At 38.0% G+C, this 19,235-nt stretch overlaps 1 protein-coding gene across 1 annotated transcript in view; it reads right to left on the minus strand.

Annotated features, from left to right (window-relative positions):
- Positions 1–9,805: 9,805 nt before the first annotated feature.
- LOC126484659 (Down syndrome cell adhesion molecule-like protein Dscam2) overlaps positions 9,806–19,235 on the minus strand; it is a 339,526-nt gene continuing 330,096 nt past the window's right edge. The window contains exons 34-35 of the mRNA XM_050108250.1: positions 10,889–11,060; positions 9,806–10,815 (exon numbers count right to left, since the gene is read on the minus strand). Of these exons, the coding sequence (XP_049964207.1) occupies positions 10,656–10,815; positions 10,889–11,060 (332 nt within the window). The 3' untranslated portion in view covers positions 9,806–10,655. The remainder of the gene's footprint in view (positions 10,816–10,888; positions 11,061–19,235) is intronic.

Consider the following 19,235-nt stretch of genomic DNA (forward strand, 5'->3'; position numbering starts at 1 on the left):
ATGTATGAAGTTCATTAGTTGTCATTTTAAATGTGTATGCTTAGAAATAATTTTTACCTGCATACATATAAACTGACTTGTCCAGTGCCTTATGTATAAGCTGTTTTTGCAGACTACAGGACCATTAAAAATACAATAGAATAAATCCATAATGAATAATGATCTATACTTATCTCACACTTGCAGTTTTCAAAGTGTTGCTTTCTCTAGCAACAAAAGAAAGATCTTGGAGCACACGATCAGTTTGCTACTTCCTGGGATCAGATGTCTATAAGCCTTTTTTCTGCTGGCCACAAGATACAGACATTTTATGAAATATACATATGACTAATAACAAGCATAATATGCTCATATATCTGCAAAGGCCAAACTTCCAGGCAGTGTTTCAATAGCAAATTTTTCTGACACTGGGTCACTGGTGTCTAGTAAAAAGAATTTGAACAAGAGAATTATATCCTTTAAGCATGAGTTTTGTGTGCCAGTGCCTTTCTAATTGATTAAATCCCCATGACTCCACTTTGGCAGTTAGCATGTCAACTTCACTGACTTTTTATTGAAGCAGTTTCTCATGGGGCATCCAGAAGCTAATTGGACCTTATTCCAGACATTTCCACCACTGTAAAACGTGATATGGTAACTGGGAATTGAACCTGGACCTCCATGCCACTAGCCTATTGTCTGTGATGAAAGGTTGCGACTGTTTAATCAATTTGTGGGTATTTTTATTGCTTTCTGCTTCTTCTTGGAAGTTGCAGTTGCAATGAGTGATCAAAAAGTTAGAGTGAGTGGCTAGCACTGGTGTCACTGGTATCAAAGTTCTCTTTAAAGAAAACTGTTTTGGCTTGAGCTGTTCTTGGCTTCTTAATCTACCTGGACATTCAACTTGCACATAGTTCTGAATTTACTATCTTGTTCACATGTATGTCCCATTGTTGATGATAAATTCTTGTAGAACCTACAGATAAGAGCTTTGATGATAAAACCTGTCAAACCAGGACATGATGAAATGCTTCTGCCACAGGTTATGGAGAGCAGAGTATGTCCAGCAATGTTCTACAAGTCTTTGTGTAATCCCAACTTAATTATGAGATAGTATGACTCAGCAAAACAATCATGGTTGCTAAACATGGGCACTCTCCACAATAGGTAGACAGAACTGCTGTCTCAAAGCTAGTGATTTGCTTCTGGCCACCAAGTTTGGTCACAAAGATGCAAAGACACTCAACTAATATTTGGAAGTGAATTGCCCTAGAAACTGATATTCTTCTGACCAGCCCAGACAATGGCAGAACATTATGTAGGTTGATGGCTACAGTCAGCCTGGATCCAGTCCTTTGCTATCACAGAACTGTGGCCAAGAGGAGCAAGTGGGACTTTAGTTTCAATGATGAGAAACTTTACAACTACCCTTTCTCCATATGGCAGCTAGATTCAACACTGTCTGTGGCTTGTTACATGACACCTAGTCAGAATAAGGTATACTACACCATACTGTGGCATCTTGCAGGAAGTGTAAAAGAAATCCTCTTTGCCTTGATCTACCACATGTAGGGGATAAGAAGGTTCCCCACCAATGGAGGTATGCAGTACTAATTCCCCTCCTGAAACCAGAGAAGGACCATAGTTGCCTGAATGGTTATTTCAACATTGCCCTCCCAGCTGCATGGGAAAGATCTTTAAGAGTACAGTGATTCTCTGTCTTGTCTGGGTTCTCAAATCCAGACAGCTCTTAGTCACTTCCAGTGTGGGTACATGAAATATCATTCAACGATAAATACCCTTACCTTCTGTGACCCATGTATACAGACTTTCCTATGTGGAAAAATCTCATAGGAATCTTTTTTTTTTATTTCGAGAAGGACTATGATACCACTTAGAGTTATAATATCTTTTGACAGCTCCAGCTTCTAGGGACAACTATCCATCTTTACATGGTTCCCCCTCTCACCATACTATTTCATTTGTGTCAGAGCAGTCTGAGCAAGAAAACGGTGTTCCACAAAGAAGCATACCAAACCATCTCATCTTTTCTGTTACCATTAACAGCATTATGTCCACAATAAGGGAACATTTGGCTTCTTCTTCAACCCAGCAATAGATCAACTACTTATTTGGAAAGATTGGAGGAGTGGACTATAGGCACAGGTTTCAAGTTCTCAGCAGACCAAACTGTGTGTGTAGATTTGCATCATTAACAACACACTGGTATACTCAGAGCCTTTCTTGGCAGCATGGCTGAATAAAATCATCTCAGTTTTCAAGCTACATAAATTCTAACAAATTCTAAAGCTTTTGATGGCTGTCTTCCTACAAGCATGAAGCATCCATCATTGCTTCCTTTCAACATCCAAAGCCTGCTCAAGAATTTTATTCAAATTGACACGGCTTCAAAAATGAGAAGATTTTATTGTAACATATGGTACTACACCTATATTGATAATGAGGGACACTGTTCTCAGCATGAGAAATTTGGTGAGGTTTCTGGCCATGGTTTTTGACAAAATGCTATGATGAATACTGCAGCTGAGAGATCTGAAAGCACACTCTCTCAAGGCACTTAACATTTTAATCTGCCCCACCTACAAGTCTTGGAGGGCTGACAGAGGACACCACTCCAATTCTATAAGGCTACCATGTGGTCTAAGCTGAATTATGATGTGAAGCACATAGATCAACATGCCCTTCACAGTTAAAGATCTAAGATGTCATCTGCCTTGGTGGGATAATGTTGGCCACAGGTGCTTATAGGACCAGTCCCAACACCAGCATGTGTTTTGAAGTTTCTGAGCTGCAGCTGTCAATCTGATGGCAACTCTTCGTGGTATGAGAGGTGTATATGTTTGTGGCTGATCTGCAGTCACTGGTATTCCTCCTCATTGAATGACCCACCAAGGGACTGACCTTCATAAATTGCCTCTGAGGAACAAGCCATTTGCAATGTATGTGAAAACAGACATAATGGCATTTGGTAGAGATCAAATATCAGCCCTTCTCCAGGGTTAAAGTAATCTCCCATGATGGACAATACCAAGGCCTAATAGTATTTTAAAATTAAAAAAGAGATAGCACTCCAGACAAAAGTTTTAAAACCATATTTTAAAATACTTTTAACCAGATTTACAAATATATGGCAGCCTACACTGATGGATGTAAACAAGGGGAAAATGGTGGCTACTGTGTGATTTGCCTTGATCATTTTCTCAAAACATGCTTACTAATGAATTCTCTTTCTGAGGTGCAGTTCTAAAGGTGATCTTGGGGGCTCTGGAGCAGATGACACATATCCAAGTTAACAAAGTTATTGTACTGTGACACAATGTGAAATTCCTACATATGCAGTGCTCTCATTGTTGAGGTGAGTCATTGGGAGGAAGAGTGGCTGGAAATGACAGACAAAAATTTAGATATAACGGAAGAAGTCATCTACCCAGCCATGACACAGCTCCTTTTAGCCATAGAGGCAGAATGAAGTACTATTGACATACCCCCGTATTAGATACAGTTCCCTGGCACATGGGTTTTCCTCCTATGATAGAATCTGTCAGTGTAAGGTACTTATGATTTACCATTAAAGGTATGCCACATTTCATTTTCATTGTACTTTATCTGAAAATAGTCAGCCATAAAGTTATCTGTTGATTTACCAAAAATGGTTCAAATGGCTCTGAGCACTATGGGACTTAACTTCTAAGGTCATCAGTCCCCCATAACTTAGAACTAATTAAACCTAACTAACCTAAGGACATCACACACATCCATGCCCGAGGCAGGATTCGAACCTGCGACTGTAGCAGTCGCGCGGTTCCAGACTGTAGCGCCTAGAACCGCTCGGCCACCCCGGCCGGCTGTTGATTTACCCTCTCTTTCAGATTACAGCTGAATAAGTGTTGCATGACTTTCAAAATTTTATAAAGTAACATGACTATTTTGTAAAGCATTGTAGTGGCTGATATTTCCTGTTTTTCTATATTGGTTGTTAGCCAACAACAAAATTTGAGAAAAAGTTTTAACTAGTCATATATCATTACTGACTTTTAGATGTCTTAACTTGTTACTAATACAAAATCCTAATAATGTGTGTGTGTGTGTGTGTGTGTGTGTGTGTGTGAGAGAGAGAGAGAGAGAGAGAGAGAGAGAGAGAGAGAGAGAGAGAGAGAGAGAGAGAGAGATTTTTTGATTAGTGATCAACCAGAACCAGCCACAATTTCTAAGGCTTTCATCTTACTATTGGATGTTTATTAACAATTATTTTATTATATGACTTTATCCTGTTTTAATGAAGAAGCATTTTGTTAAATTTTAGGCTCACTTATTCATAAAAATTCATGGATGCTTATAACTTAGATGTTAATCACTGCAAATAGAAACAACAGAAAAACGAGTTTGAGCTTGTGCTCCAGTCTAATGACCTCACCATTTATGAAATTTAAAAACCACAATCTTCCTTCCTTCTGTTCATTACCACCTAATAGCTGCTTCTTATGTACATTCTGTAATCTGTTGTTTAGGAGTCACTAGTTCTATACAATCATTCCTTTATCAATGTACTGATTTTTCAGGAAACTTATGTGTACAAATGTGCCCTAATACAGGGGTTGGGCAAAAATATGGAAACACCAGAAACACATTGCACTACGTGCCTAATACTGTGTAGAAAACCTGTTGGCATTCAAAACAGCTTTTAGTCTACTGGGAATGGATAAATACAGGTCCTGTATAGTTTTCAAGTGATTGTTACACCATTCTTCCTGCAAATAAACGGCAAGTCCATGTCAAGTTCAGGTAATGTTGATGGAAGTGGATATAATGCACTTGCAAATACAGAGAACAGTTTTCTGACCATGACTGACACTTGCACCATATTGAGGGCATTGCACAGGTGCCATTCATGGTAAATTGCAACAGCGCAAGCTGCACACTTGGCTAGCACCTCCATTTATGTTCAAGTATGCATTTCCATATTTTTGACCAACCACTGTATACCAGTGTGCGATTTGCAGGGGGGGATGGGGGGATTTCCCCCCCCTCTGCATCAGACCATCTTCTCCTCTGGTTTTAGTTTATGCATCCCAACCTGGGATGTTTATTTCCCACGCACTGGAGTAAAACTTTACACATAATTTAAATTTGTGGAGCCGAATACTGAAAGTTTTTGGTAAGTCTTACTATTAATACTATTAATGTGTTTCCATTTTCTAACATCAGAATAAGTACAGCTTTTCACAAATGTGCCTCTACTTTTTGAATTCCTCTCGTATACCTGTATGTACATGATTTTGTAAATAAGCTTTACCTATAATGTACTTTTAAAGATATAACAAGGGATCGCTTTTCTGATAGTGCATACACGTGAATAGTGAGTTTTGGCATTAACATCTATTTATAAATAGCTGTTTAAACACGCGTAATGCCACAGTCCAAGCTAGTAACATATATAATTCTACTAACCCCCTAAGACATCCCCCCCACTGGTAAAAGCACAAATTGCACCCTGCTGTATACAGTGAGAAGATATTTCTATTTGCAAGCAAGGATGGTGTACTGGACAACATTACATCCATATTTACTTCATTTGCAGAGTAATAATTATAGCTATTAGGAGTAGTATATTTTTAAGTTGGTTAGCACCTCCAAGTACATGTGGCAAAAGCATGCCATTAACACTTATTTTTCCGTGGGCAGGAGGTCAGGTATTGAAATATGGAAATGTGAATGCAGAATGGTTAGCCTATACTGACAGGCATAGTTCACTTACTGACACAGTTATGGTCATGCAGGACACATCAGGCTGTAAAGCTTCATTTAGTGGAAGTGCATGGAATGGGCAAGAGAATATCTCCAACAGGTAAAGAGAACTTGATGTGACCACTCCACACATCTGTCATGACCAATCACAGAGTTTGATTTTCTTTTCATTTCTATGACCTCATCTCAGTGTTGCCATACAGTTGGATGGCTATGCTTCCAGCCAGTATTGTGACAACCATTTATGTTTTACAACTGAAAGCTGCAGCAGATTTGATAACAGTTAGGGATCTTTCTACTGGATCTACATCTACATTTACGTCTACATCTGTATCTATACTGTGTAAAGCACTGTGAGGTGCAAGACAGAAGGTATGTTTCATTGAACTAGTTATTAGGGTTTCTTCCTATTCTATTCACACACGGAGTGCAGGAAGCCTGTTTGAATGCCTCTGGCTGTGCAGTAATTCTAATCTTATCTCCAAGATCCCTATGTGTGCGATACATAGGGGGTTGTAGTAAATTCCTAGAGTAATCATTTAAAGCTGGTTCTTGAAACTTTGTTAATAAATTTTCTTGAGATAGTTTACATCTATCTCCAAGAATCTTCCAGTTAATTTCCTTCAGTACCTCTGTGACACTCTCCCATGGATTAAAAAAAACCTGTGACCATTCGTGCTGCCTTTCTCTGTATACTTTCAATGTCCCCTGTTAGGCCTACCTGGTGCAGATCTCACACACTTGAGCAATATTCTAGAACTGGGTGCACAAGTGATTTGTAAGCCATCTCCTTTGTAGATTGATTGCACTATCCCAATATTCTACCAATAAATCAAAGTCTTCACTGTACAGAGAATAGTATTATTTTCCATCACTTTATCATTTGATATGAGGGTAGTTCATTGAAGGAATCCCTCCTTACATTTCTGTATATGCTACAGTAATGGCATGCATTTTATATGTGGGGTCAGGTGAGCAATGTGTTGCTGAATATTCTATAAAGATAAGTTCCCACAATTTTAAGGGAAGTCTTGTATCTGACTGAAGCCTTTCTTATATTATTTCTCACTAGCAGAAAGAACACAAGCCTTTAATCACAAATGTGGTTTGTATTTAAAATTTCAAGCCCTGAAGGCATTTCTTTACGTGCATAACATAATGACAAAATAATATATTAAGGAATTTTTTAAAATTATTTTCACATCTGCGTACATAAATGGTATCACAACCAATTCTTAGCAAGTCATTATCAAAGAATCCGTTCCAAAAAAAAAAAAAAAAAGTGGGGGGCTGGGGGTGTGGGGGGGTGGGGGGGGTGGGGGGGGAGGGAATAGTAAAATACTAGGAAACTAGTTAAGTGTCTAAGTTGGGCCTTCAGGGTGTAAAATTTTTCTGTAAATGAAAACCACATCTGGCTGAAGGTTGAAGTTCTTTCCTTTATATTTTGCAATTTCCTCAGTCATTCTGGCTTCTAAGGGTTTCAGATTATGAACAACAATCAAGTAGGGGATACATAACTACAGTAATTCAACTATTTTTTTCTTCCAGATAACCTGTTCGTCTTGAGAATAATTCTACTGTACCTTATTTTGGTATCTGAGTTCCCATTAAAAGATTAACATGAGAATGCAAGTTTTTCTAGTAAGTGCAAAACAGTTTAAAATTCACTGATATGTAACTTTTCCTGTCCGTGGATTCGCAAGGACACTGGAGCTATGATGTATGATCAAGCACTGAAATGTTCATCCAATTTAACTTCCTTTGTGCTCACAAGCTTTCAACATAATACCAAACTCTGATAGTATAAAACTTCAAGGATATCCTTTCCTCACCTGTGGAGCATGTAGTCTGTTGGGTACCATTGCAAGTGTGAATTCTGGAAAACCATTTGTTGGATGCAGTAATACAGAAGACCTGAAAATGACACACTGTACACAACATATTGAGACAGTTGGCTTTGAGTCAAAGGGAAGATGAGTGTCTGAAAATAAGAGAAACACACTAATGCAAGTGAAAACACAGCCTGAGCTTGGTGTATCCTCTCTAATGACATGGAGTACTTGAAATGTACCTCTAGGTTAGGGATAGTTTTACTCTACTTTAATTTATACTCTTGAGGAGGGCATTTTCTTGTATGTAATAATTACAGTGTCTGACAAAAGAAGTGAAGCATTCAGAAGATGATGTCAGACGTCAATGTACCTTTGTACACAAACACACAGTTAGCAGGTTTGTAAATTATTAGACTTACATTTCTCTGTGACAGATAGTATGTCCCCCAGAGTGGATTAGCAATGTTAGTGTTTAGTTTTGTTACCAAGCTTGGTAGGGTAGGGTAGGACAATGTTAGATGTTGAGTTATCACTGTGAAGGACATGGAGGTGCTGCGTCCTTGTGTCGTACAGTGTTATCAGTCAGTATTCAGGATATCAACGACCACTCAAACAACATCACATACCCACTCAGCCTGTGAAGTTTCATTTTGTTCCCCCTCTCCCTTTCTGGGCACTTCACTCTTTTTTGTCAGACAGTGCATTTTTAAATACATGTGAAAAACTGGAGATTTTGAAGTAGGGGGGGGGGGGGGGGGGGGAAATGACATCAGGCACCTCATTTGCTGTTTAGGTGGCATATCCATTTAATATTAAAATTTTGAGTTTTGAGCCTCTCCAGCCAGATAGCAGATGGCATGGTATTCCAAAGCCCAACAGTAACAATCAGCATCTGCAGGGTCACAACTGTAATTTATTCATTGATATTTTGCTTCAGCTGTTCACCTCTGTGACACTTCAACATGCTGCATTTGCCTTTTCATCATCCACAACAAGAGAAGTGCAGCAGGAACAGAACAGAACCTGTCATGCAGGGGAAAAGTTATTTCTTCTAAGGTGCATGTAGCAAATTGCCTTGTCCTGCAGAAAGTAGCCAGTATGTCATAACTAACTGAATAATGTGCAACTGGAGTAGGGCTAGGCATGAAACAAATACACTCAGTAAGGCAAATGATACTTAACTTCCTGGTGATAGTTGCAGTGAGACAGATGAAATTAAATTCAAGCAATTGGCTTCTAAACTCAATGAATTATTCATAAGAGTGGCTGAAAACAAAGGGACAAAAACTGACAGCTGAAAGACATATATTAGACAAGCACTATATACTCCACCACCAATGTCAGTTCTGCTAAGTCATCTGCTGGACAGATCACAAAACTTACTAGAGCACAAAAAGCAGTAATCTTCTGGCTATTGATGGTTTTTCAACCAAAGCACTAAAATCTTGTCCACACTTGATAGCCATGTTCCAGTCTCTTTGTGGTTTGATTTGATTTGATTTGATATTTATTGATCCTAAAAGTCCTGTTGTGCATTGCTACAAATTGATATTTGTATGTAAAGTGATAATCAGTCCTCTGATGTCATCTCATACATAATTCTTGTTGCTGTTTTGTGGTGATAAAATAAATAATATCAACAGTCATGCAAAATTAACATGAATTCATTTGTAGTAATTTATTTTCTTCCCAGACTTTCTTCAAATATCACCTTCATTTTACCAGAATTCTGCTACAGGATATGAAAAAGACTGTCAGCCATAGTCTTTTAGACAAAATGCTATTTGTAACATTTACTGGCAAGTTAATAAAAAGAAGCAGCATTTCCATGCTGAATTGTTAATTTTTGCTGTTTGAATGACGCAAAAGTATTTCTTATTATGTCAGCCTTTTAAAACCTCATGCTGTCATTGTTCTGCTGAGGAACAGTTACAGTGATAATGTCCATATGTACTTATTACTTGAAACAAAGTATGTATTAGCGCTAAGCTGAATCTTGTGCCGTCTTTGGAATGTAAAATTACTCAAGTGCTCCAAAATCACTATTCTATGGAAGAGTGAATATTTCTAGTAGTCTTCATTTACAGAAATCTATTTAGCTGTTGAGCATTTTCTTTATTGTGTTACCAAAAATTTGCAACATGCAAAATACAATATAACATTTAATAATCATATAAACAGTCATTATATTTAAAATTTTACTTAAATATCAACAAATATACATACACTTCATCTTACATGTCTCAAAACTCAATGCAACAAACATACATACATACATTACATACATACATTTCATCTCATAAGTATCACAACTCAGTATTTTAATATCTAGTCACATAATACCCAGTCTCTGCAGTAATGGAGTGATGAGACTGCCTTTCTGGCAGTATATAGAAGCATTCAGATTGGAAGATTGGGATACCATTCAACATTTTACGCTAGGTATTAAAATATTTTTCACCAAAAAGTCACATAACAAATCTCATTCAAACCGAAGATCTTCATTATAAACAACAACATTTGAACATTCATATGGCAGTGAACATATATGGGTATTGATGCATTATAACTGAATACATTTGGATAGGTGTGAATAACCATGAATATTGCAGGTGTATGAGTCGACTCAAACTGATAGCTCAATGTTTCCTGTGTAAATTTCATAGGTATACCAGCAGACAATAAAAAATACAACAGACATTTGCTTATGGGTGAAGGACTAAAAGTTACATGGAGTTGCCACATGAGGCACGATGATATCGATTTGGTGTGTCCTGAGTTTTTATTATTATTATAATTATTCACATCTCACAGTGTTCATTTTAGCCAAAACAGTCGCATGATCACCAATAGTTTGTGATAATTCACCAGGTGTTCACTTATATAAAATGAAAGACATATTTGTATTTCTGTTCAACTACTTTGAACTATCAGGGTTTTAGCACATACACACGCACTCAGTTTGCTTATAAAAATTATGTATATGCCATGGAAGCCACTGCTTTTCAAAAGTTGCCTCGACTGACAGACATGGACACATTTTGCAGAAGAGCAATGTGTGCAAGGCACAGTAAACAGCTAGACATCTATCTGGAAGGATGTTTCCCTACTAAGTCTGGTGCTTGCACCACTACGGCCAGATTTTCTGCCCAGCTTACTCATGTCACATTCCGCTTCACTCAACTCATGGGAATGAGAATCAGAAAATCTCGAAGGGGGATGTATTCGATCACTGAAACTGATATCAGTTCATGTTATTTGATATTGTTTAAGAAAATGATGTGCTAAGAAAGTTGTTTGACCTCACATACCTGAATGTAGTTTCTTCTGTGTGGCTAGAATATCCACTACTGCTGCGAACTTGTCTTTTTCCAAGAACCTGGCCTTTACTTTTTGATTTTCGAGATGGAAACGGTTTTCTAGCTCCTGAGGGAGATGTCTCTGATGAGGAGCTTGATTCTTCCATTCCAGACTTCCCCACTTCTAAAATGCATCAAAAGGAGTTCGCAGCAATGTTTATTCATACTAAACATTGTAATGTGCATATTCTTAAAATAACATGAATGTAATAATGTTGTAGGAGAACATGAATAATGAGATTTTTCCAATGGAATTACTCAATATTATTTAAAGTGCTGATTTCAGATCTTAGAGAGTAATAAATGGATGGTACTTACCTTTAGTAGGCAAAATTGTAAGTACTGCCAAGAGACACATTTAAAGATAGAGAAAGCTTCTTGAACTGCTTTTCTCTTCAACAGAGAGGAAACAAGAATAGTTAGGTGATTGGAAAGGAGGGGAATGTCACTCAGAACCTATGTGGCACATTCCTGTTAGGTCCCTCTCGACCTAGATTCTGAGTCTCTTGCCCCTCATTTCCACCCTCCATCCTCCCTGAGGAAGGAAATAACAGTTCTGAAAGCTACATTTTATTTCTCTCTACTTGTAAATGTGTCTATCACCAGTATTTGGAATTTCGCCTTCTAAAATTAAGTACTGGCCAGGCACTGTCTCTCCTTGTAAAATTTACACTTTCCTTGAGTGAATTTTCTTTTTGATAGAGTATTAATAAAAGACTAACTCACAAAGAACAGGCTTTTCTTTAATCCATTAATTAAACAAACCTGTATAAAGTTGAAATGTATTGTGTAATAAATATGCTATATGTGATACATTACTTATGTTGCAGAAATAATGTGAACACTTTGGGGTTGGAAAAAAAAAGCACACCAAAACATTTGAATCTTGCACGTAACTGTGTGTTTACCATTCTCATATTACATATTTGTTTTTGTTTTTCTACAGTCATAATGGCTACGACATTATTTACACAAAATAAACTAATTTGGTACTGTAACTTTCAAACAAGATATCAACCCTTCTGCCTGAAGAAGGAGACACTCACTTGGAAAGCTTGCCAATTACAACAGTCTTTTATGTGTGTGTTCTGCCACTGCTTGGTGAGTAGATATAAAGTGAGTGCGCGAGGGAGAGAGAGAGAGAGAGAGAGAGAGAGAGAGAGAGAGAGAGAGAGAGAGAGAGAGAGAGAGAGTGAAAAAATTCGATGTCTTTGCCTTTAAATGAACTAGTAACAACTTTAATTCATCTGTACTAGTCACTCTTGACTGTACCTGTTAAATGGTGTAACTCAGATTACAAGGGATGGGTGAAGACGGTAGGAGTTTACATGATTAGACAGTCTTATTTCACACAAAATCTGTTAAAAATTATAAAAGGAACAAATAGGACAATTATGGAAATTCCTGAAAGGAAAATGTGTAAAATAAGGGTAAGGCAACCATTAACCTATAGAGGATTGGTGTCTATTACACAGAAATACATAACAGAAAACTTAACACTAGCTTTTGAGCTCTTGGTCTTTTTCTAGTAAAAATAAACACATTCACTCACACGAAGACCCAAACTTATAGATGCTTTGGTGTTTGTGTGGTTGCGTGTGTGTGAAGGTGTGTGCTCTTACTAGACAAAGAGCAAGGGCTCAAAAACCATTTTCTATAAAATGTTTCTGTGTGCCACGCACCAGTCCTTTCCCTTATTTAATGTAAAAGAACAAATAGTAAGTATATGATGAGGGTACCAGCACTGCACTTGGATTATTCAGTGGAAAATATATGCCAACAGGATGACAAATATATATTATTACTACAGTGACTTTAATGGATCTTAAATTATTAATAGTTTTACTGTCTTTTGATCTGTACCATTAGTTACTTTTCTCAAGGTGCCATGGTAATCCAGACACTTTATAGATTAGATTAGATTAGATTTACTTTCATTCCAGACACAGTTGTGTAGGACTGGTGTAAGTACACTATTATACAATGCTTACCTAACAATATTTCCTTTGAGTGAAATAGGAACAATAAGTCAAATGAAATAAAATATCTGAGGAACTGCATCAGAAGTACTTTCAATTTTTTAAATATGACCAACTCTGATGTCCCTCTGACCAGCAAAATGCAATGTCTTGGCTAAATTTGAATATAAACAGAAGGTATGAAAACCTGATGTATCAAATATTCACTCACAATTGCCATTCAAGAAAAGGACTGATAACTCACAGAGAGAGAATTGTGAATTGTGTGAAATGTGTTTTATTCATCTCATGACGTACATTTGTAATCCATTTGGTTTGCATACAGTAGACATGTCAAACATTTATAATACAGCTACAATTAATTTTACACTAATAAATAATAGCACTACAATAAATAATAACACTATAAGGATATTTCTTGGAGTATGTAACACATTATATCCAGCTCAACTTTCCAGTTTGTCCTGCATGAATTCGTCCACTGAGTAGTAACACTTCAGTGGTAGTACCTCATATAGCTTTCTTTTAAGTGTGACCTAAATTCAACTGCATCAACTTGTTCTTTTTTAATTTATTACAAATTTTCATTCCCATATATTGAGGTCCCTGGGCATACAGTCTGAGGCAGTGGGTGGGGAGCATAAAATTTTCTTTGTTTCTAGTATCATGTGAATGGACAAAATAGTTTCCCCCAAATAATTCATGTGTGGTGTACAAACATATAATAATCTCATATACTGTATGTATAAGGATGGCACAGTTAATATTTTAGTTTTCTAAATAATGGTCAACATGGTTCTTGGTGATTTGCAGTGCACATATTTCAAATGATTTTTCTTCTGTATTTTTAGTATCTGCACTATGTCTGTCAAGTTACCCCAAAAACAATACCACACCTAATAATGGATTCAAAGTACCTTGTATCTGCTACTTTCTGTGTGTGTATGTCAGTTGCAATTGGTAATATTTGCACTGTAAATGCAAAGCTGCTCAGTCTGTTTGCTAGGTATTCAATGTGTGCCTGCCAGCTCAAATTTTTATCTGCATTTAAACTTGATAATTTGACAGAGTCAACTTCTTCTGTATCTTGGTTGTTGAGTACAATCTTAAGCTGCTCACGTTTTGACTGTTTGGTTTTGGACTGCATCATGTGAGTCTTAGATATGTTTAGATTCGACCTATTTAGCTGAAACCAAATTTCTAAGGGAATGAGGGTACTGATCACAGATTTGGGAATTTTTCCTGTGCCCTGATCTCCAACTAAGACAGAAGTATCATCTGTGAGCAGAGCTGATGAGGAGCTGCTATTTAATGGTAAGTAATTAACAGAGAAAAGAAATAAGACAGGGCCTAATATGGAGCCTCGTGGAACAGCCTGAGACTTTTTTCCAGTCAGAAAAATAATATACACAATTTGAAGAGATGCTAACTCTTTCCATTCTGTTTGATAAGTAGCATTTAAGCTATTGTCAGGCACTGCCACTAATGCCATACTTTTCAAGTTTGTAAACAAGCAATGCTTGATGTGCATTTTCATGTTTTTGCAGTGTAAAGACTGTTCCATAAAGTTTCAGGAATGCAGCTGCATAAATTCAGCTTCTTCTTCTAATATTTAGGCTTAATACTCTCCAGCAATCTTCAGAGTGAGCCGAGGTGACTAACGCTCCAGCACTTGCTCTGTCCTTTCAAACCCGAGTACCGAACCACAGCGTATGCGGCCAAAGATACACAAGGTGCCAGAGACATTGATAGGCGGCAAAGAGGTGTAACATATGCATGGAAATTAAATCTATGGCTGCGCAGTCGTTCCACACAGTGATATCGATGTGTCACGGAGAGCTACACTGTCACGACATCTTTGTGATTTAATTACAGAAATTACCGGATTCCATGATTTGTCCAAGATAAGAAATCTGCAGTGGTGGAGTACTGTATTGACACTGGGCACTCTATGGTGTATGATAATGTCGAAATTTTAGCCTCGACTTCATCTTTCTGGGACTCAGTAGTGACAGAAGCAACTGAAATTCGGTTGGTGACGAATTTAATTAATAGAGATAGCAGGTACGGCTTGGAGAAATCATGGAATTCGGCAATTTCTGTCATTAAATCACAAAGACGTCGCAATGGTGCAGCTCTCTGTGCCACATCAATATCACTACATAGAATGACTGCACAGCCATATATTTAATTTCCCCGCATATGTTACACCTCTTTGCTCCCTATCAACATCTCTGGTGCCTTGTGTATGTTTGGCCGCATACGCAGTGGTTCGGTACTCAGGTTTAAAAGGACAGAGCATGTGCCGGAGCGTTCATCACCTCGACTCACTCTGAAGATGGCTGGATGGTATTCAGCCAAAATATTAGAAGAAGAAGCTGAATTTATGCAGCTGCACACCCGAAACTAGGGAACAAGCAATGCTTGGGTTACACAATCAAATGCCTTTGTGAGATCACAGAAAATTCCTGCCACTTTATTTCTCTTGTCTAATGATGTACTAGAGAGAGAGAGAGAGAGAGAGAGAGAGAGAGAGAGAGAGAGAGAGAGAGAGACAGAGAGAGAGAGAGATCCAAACGAAATGATGGAAAAGCAAACAATGGGAATATTTTTTTTCTTTCCAGTCATAATTCAAATTCATTCTTTCTGTGACTCAAGCATTTGATAAACCAATTTTTCATTTTCACTTAAAACTTCTGGGCTGATAGGCTGTGGTCGACGTATAAAACTCTCCCCTGACGTTTCGTCTCCGACTGTGGGAGATATCCTCCGAGGTATAGCAGCGACCTCTGCATTTCATCACTTTAACTCGGAAGATGTCTCCCACAGTCAGAGACAAAATGTCAGGGGATTGTTTTATACATCGACCATGGCCTATCAGCCCAGAACTTTTGATTGAAGACGATACCGGTCATGAAAGACTACATTGCAATTTTTCATTTGCTATTTAATTCTTTTGCAACTTTACCTTTGGGTAATCTATCTGGACCAACATGCTGGAGTTGACGGTCATGTGTGCATGAGGTGTGCTTGCTTGAGTGTGTGAATGTGGTGTGTCCCTCTGTTACTACTGAAGGCTGTGACCAAAAGCCATATGTAAGTGTCTTTTAATTGTGCCTCTCTGCAACGTGACTTGTCTTCTTTATAGTAAGTAGCAATCTGTCTTTTCCTATATTGTTAATAGAATTATCTTTATCACACACTTTTATTTTCTGCCACAGTACACTTCACACGCTTGCACTTTCATCTTCAGATAGACCAGTTCATTATAGTACAATTTCAATTGCTAGTTGTAGCCAGTTGTTTGTTTTGAACTTCCATTCAAAGATGTTCCAGCAGAAATAACCTTGAGGGTTATTATAAATTTCAATATTAAATGGTTACACAAACATGAAACAACAACACAAATCTCTGGACTGTTTATGTGTCTGATTTTCCAAGGTTCACTGATTCATGCATTGAAGGGAGACTAGAATAACCGGAAGATAATCTGGATGATTGACTGATCTGGCCTTGTAACACTAACCAAAACGGCCTTGCTGTGCTGGTACTGCGAATGGCTGAAAGCAAGGGGAAACTACAGCCGTAATTTTTCCCGAGGACATGCAGCTTTATTGTATGGTTAAATGATGATGGCGTCCTCTTGGGTAAAATATCCCGGAAGTAAAATAGTCCCCCATTTGGATCTCCGCGTGGGGACTACCCGAGAGGACGTCATTATCAGGAGAAAGAAAACTGGCATTCTACGGATGGGAGCGTGGAATGTCAGATCCCTTAATCGGGCAGGTAGGTTCAAATATTTAAAAAGGGAAATGGATAGGTTAAAGTTAGATATAGTGGGAATTAGTGAAGTTCGGTGGCAGGAGGAACAAGACTTTTCGTCAGGTGAATTCAGGGTTATAAATACAAAATCAAATAGGAGTAATGCAAAAGTAGGTGTAATAATGAATAAAAAAATAGGAGTGCGGGTAAGCTACTACAAACAGCATAGTGAACGCATTATTGTGGCCAAGATAGTCACAAAGCCCACGCCTACTACAGTAGTACAAGTTTATATGCCAACTAGCTCTGCAGATGACGAAGAAATGGAAGAAATGTACAACGAGATAAAAGAAGTTATTAAGATAGTGAAGGGAGACGAAAATTTAATAGTCATGGGTGACTGGAACTCGATAGTAGGGAAAGGGAGAGAAGGAAATGTAGTAGGTGAATATGGATTGGGGGAGATGGGACCTGGGTAAACTGACTAAACCAGAGGTTGTATAGAGTTTTAGGGAGAGCATAAGGGAATGATTGACAGGAATGGAGGAAAGAAATACAGTAGAAGAAGAATGGGTAGCTTTGAGGGATGAAGCAGTGAAGGCAGCAGAGGATCAAGCAGGTAAAAAGACGAGGGCTAGTAGAAATCCTTGGGTAACAGTACAAATATTGAATTTAACTGATGAAAAGAGAAAATATAAAAATGCAATAAATGAAGCAGGCAAAAAGGAATAAAAATGTCTCAAAAATGAGATCGACAGGAAGTGCAAAATGGCTAAGCAGGGATGGCTAGAGGACAAATGTAAGGATGTAGAGGCTTATCTCACTAGGGGTAAGATAGATACTGCCTACAGGAAAATTAAATAGACCTTTGGAGAAAAGCGAACCACTTGTATGAATATCAAGAGCTCAGATGGAAACCCAGTTCTAATCAAAGAAGGGAAAGCAGAAAGGTGGAAGGAGTATAGAGAGGGTCTATACAAGAGCGATGTACTTGACGACAATATTATGGAAATGGAAGATGATGTAGATGAAGATGAAATGGGAGATATGATACTGCGTGAAGAGTTTGACAGAGCACTGAAAGACCTAAGTCGAAACAAGGCCTCGGGAGCAGACAACATTCCATTAGAACTACTGGCAGCCTTGGGAGAGCCAGTCCTGACAAAACTCTACCATCTGGTAAGCAAGATGTATGAGACAAGCGAAATACCCTCAGACTGCAAGAAGAATATAATAATTCCAATCCCAAAGAAAGCAGGTGTTAACAGATGTGAAAATTACTGACTATCAGTTTAATAAGCCACATCTGCAAAATACTAATGCGAATTCTTTACAGACAAATGGAAAAACTGGTAGAAGCCGACCTTGGGGAAGATCAGTTTGGATTCCATAGAAATACTGGAACACGTGAGGCAATACTGACCCTACGACTTATCTTAGAAGATAGATTAAGAAAAAGCAAACCTACGTTTCTAGCATTCACAATGTTGGCTGGAATACTCTATTTCAAATTGTGAAGGTGGTAGGGGTAAAATACAGGGAGCGAAAGGCTATTTACAATTTGTACAGAAACCAGATGGCAGTTATAAGAGTCGAGGGACATGAAAGTGAAGCAGTGATTGGGAAGGGAGTGAGACAGGGTTGTAGCCTCTCCCTGATGTTATTCGATCTGTATATTGAGCAAGCAGTAAAGGAAACAAAAAAAAAATTTGGAGTAGGTATTAAAATCCATGGAGAAGTAATAAAAACTTTGAGGTTCACTGATGACATTGTAATTCTATCAGAGACAGCAAAGGATTTGGAAGAGGAGTGTCTTGATGGGAGGATATAAGATGAACATCAACAAAAGCAAAATGAGGATAATGGAATGTAGTCGAATTAAGTCAGGTGACGCTGAGGGAATTAGATTAGGAAATGAGACACTTAAAGTAGCAAAGGTGTTTTGCTATTTGGGGAGCAAAATAACTGATGATGGTCAAAGTAGAGATGATATAAAATGTAGACTGGCACTGGTAAGGAAAGCACTTCTGAAGAATAGTAATTTGCTAACATCGAGTATAGGTTTAAGTGTCAGCAAGTCATTTCTGAAAGTATTTGAGTGGAGTGGAGCCATGTATGGAAGTGAAACATAGACGATAAACAGTTTGGACAAGAAGAGAATAGAAGCTTTGGAAATGTGGTGCTACATAAAAATGCTGAAGATTAGATGGGTAGATCACATAACTAATGAGGAGTTACTGAACAGAATTGGGGAGAAGAGGAGTTTGTGGCACAACTTGACTAGAAGACAAGCAGATTCAGAAGGATGTAGGTTGCAGTAGGTACTGGGAGATGAAGAATCTTGCAGAGAATAGAGTAGATGGAGAGCTGCATCAAACCGGTCTCAGGACTGAAGACCACAACAACAACAAGTTATCTTCATTTAGCAACCGCACTTTTTTGGTAAACATTATCCACTCTACACAGTATTTTCTCAATATCAGCAGAAACTTCTAGGAATGAGATCTATTCATTAATTCATTCACTCTCAACTAACTTGTGATAGTGACATAGTATGA

This window comes from Schistocerca serialis, chromosome 6 (genome assembly GCF_023864345.2).
Source record: "Schistocerca serialis cubense isolate TAMUIC-IGC-003099 chromosome 6, iqSchSeri2.2, whole genome shotgun sequence".
NCBI lineage: Eukaryota > Metazoa > Arthropoda > Insecta > Orthoptera > Acrididae > Schistocerca > Schistocerca serialis.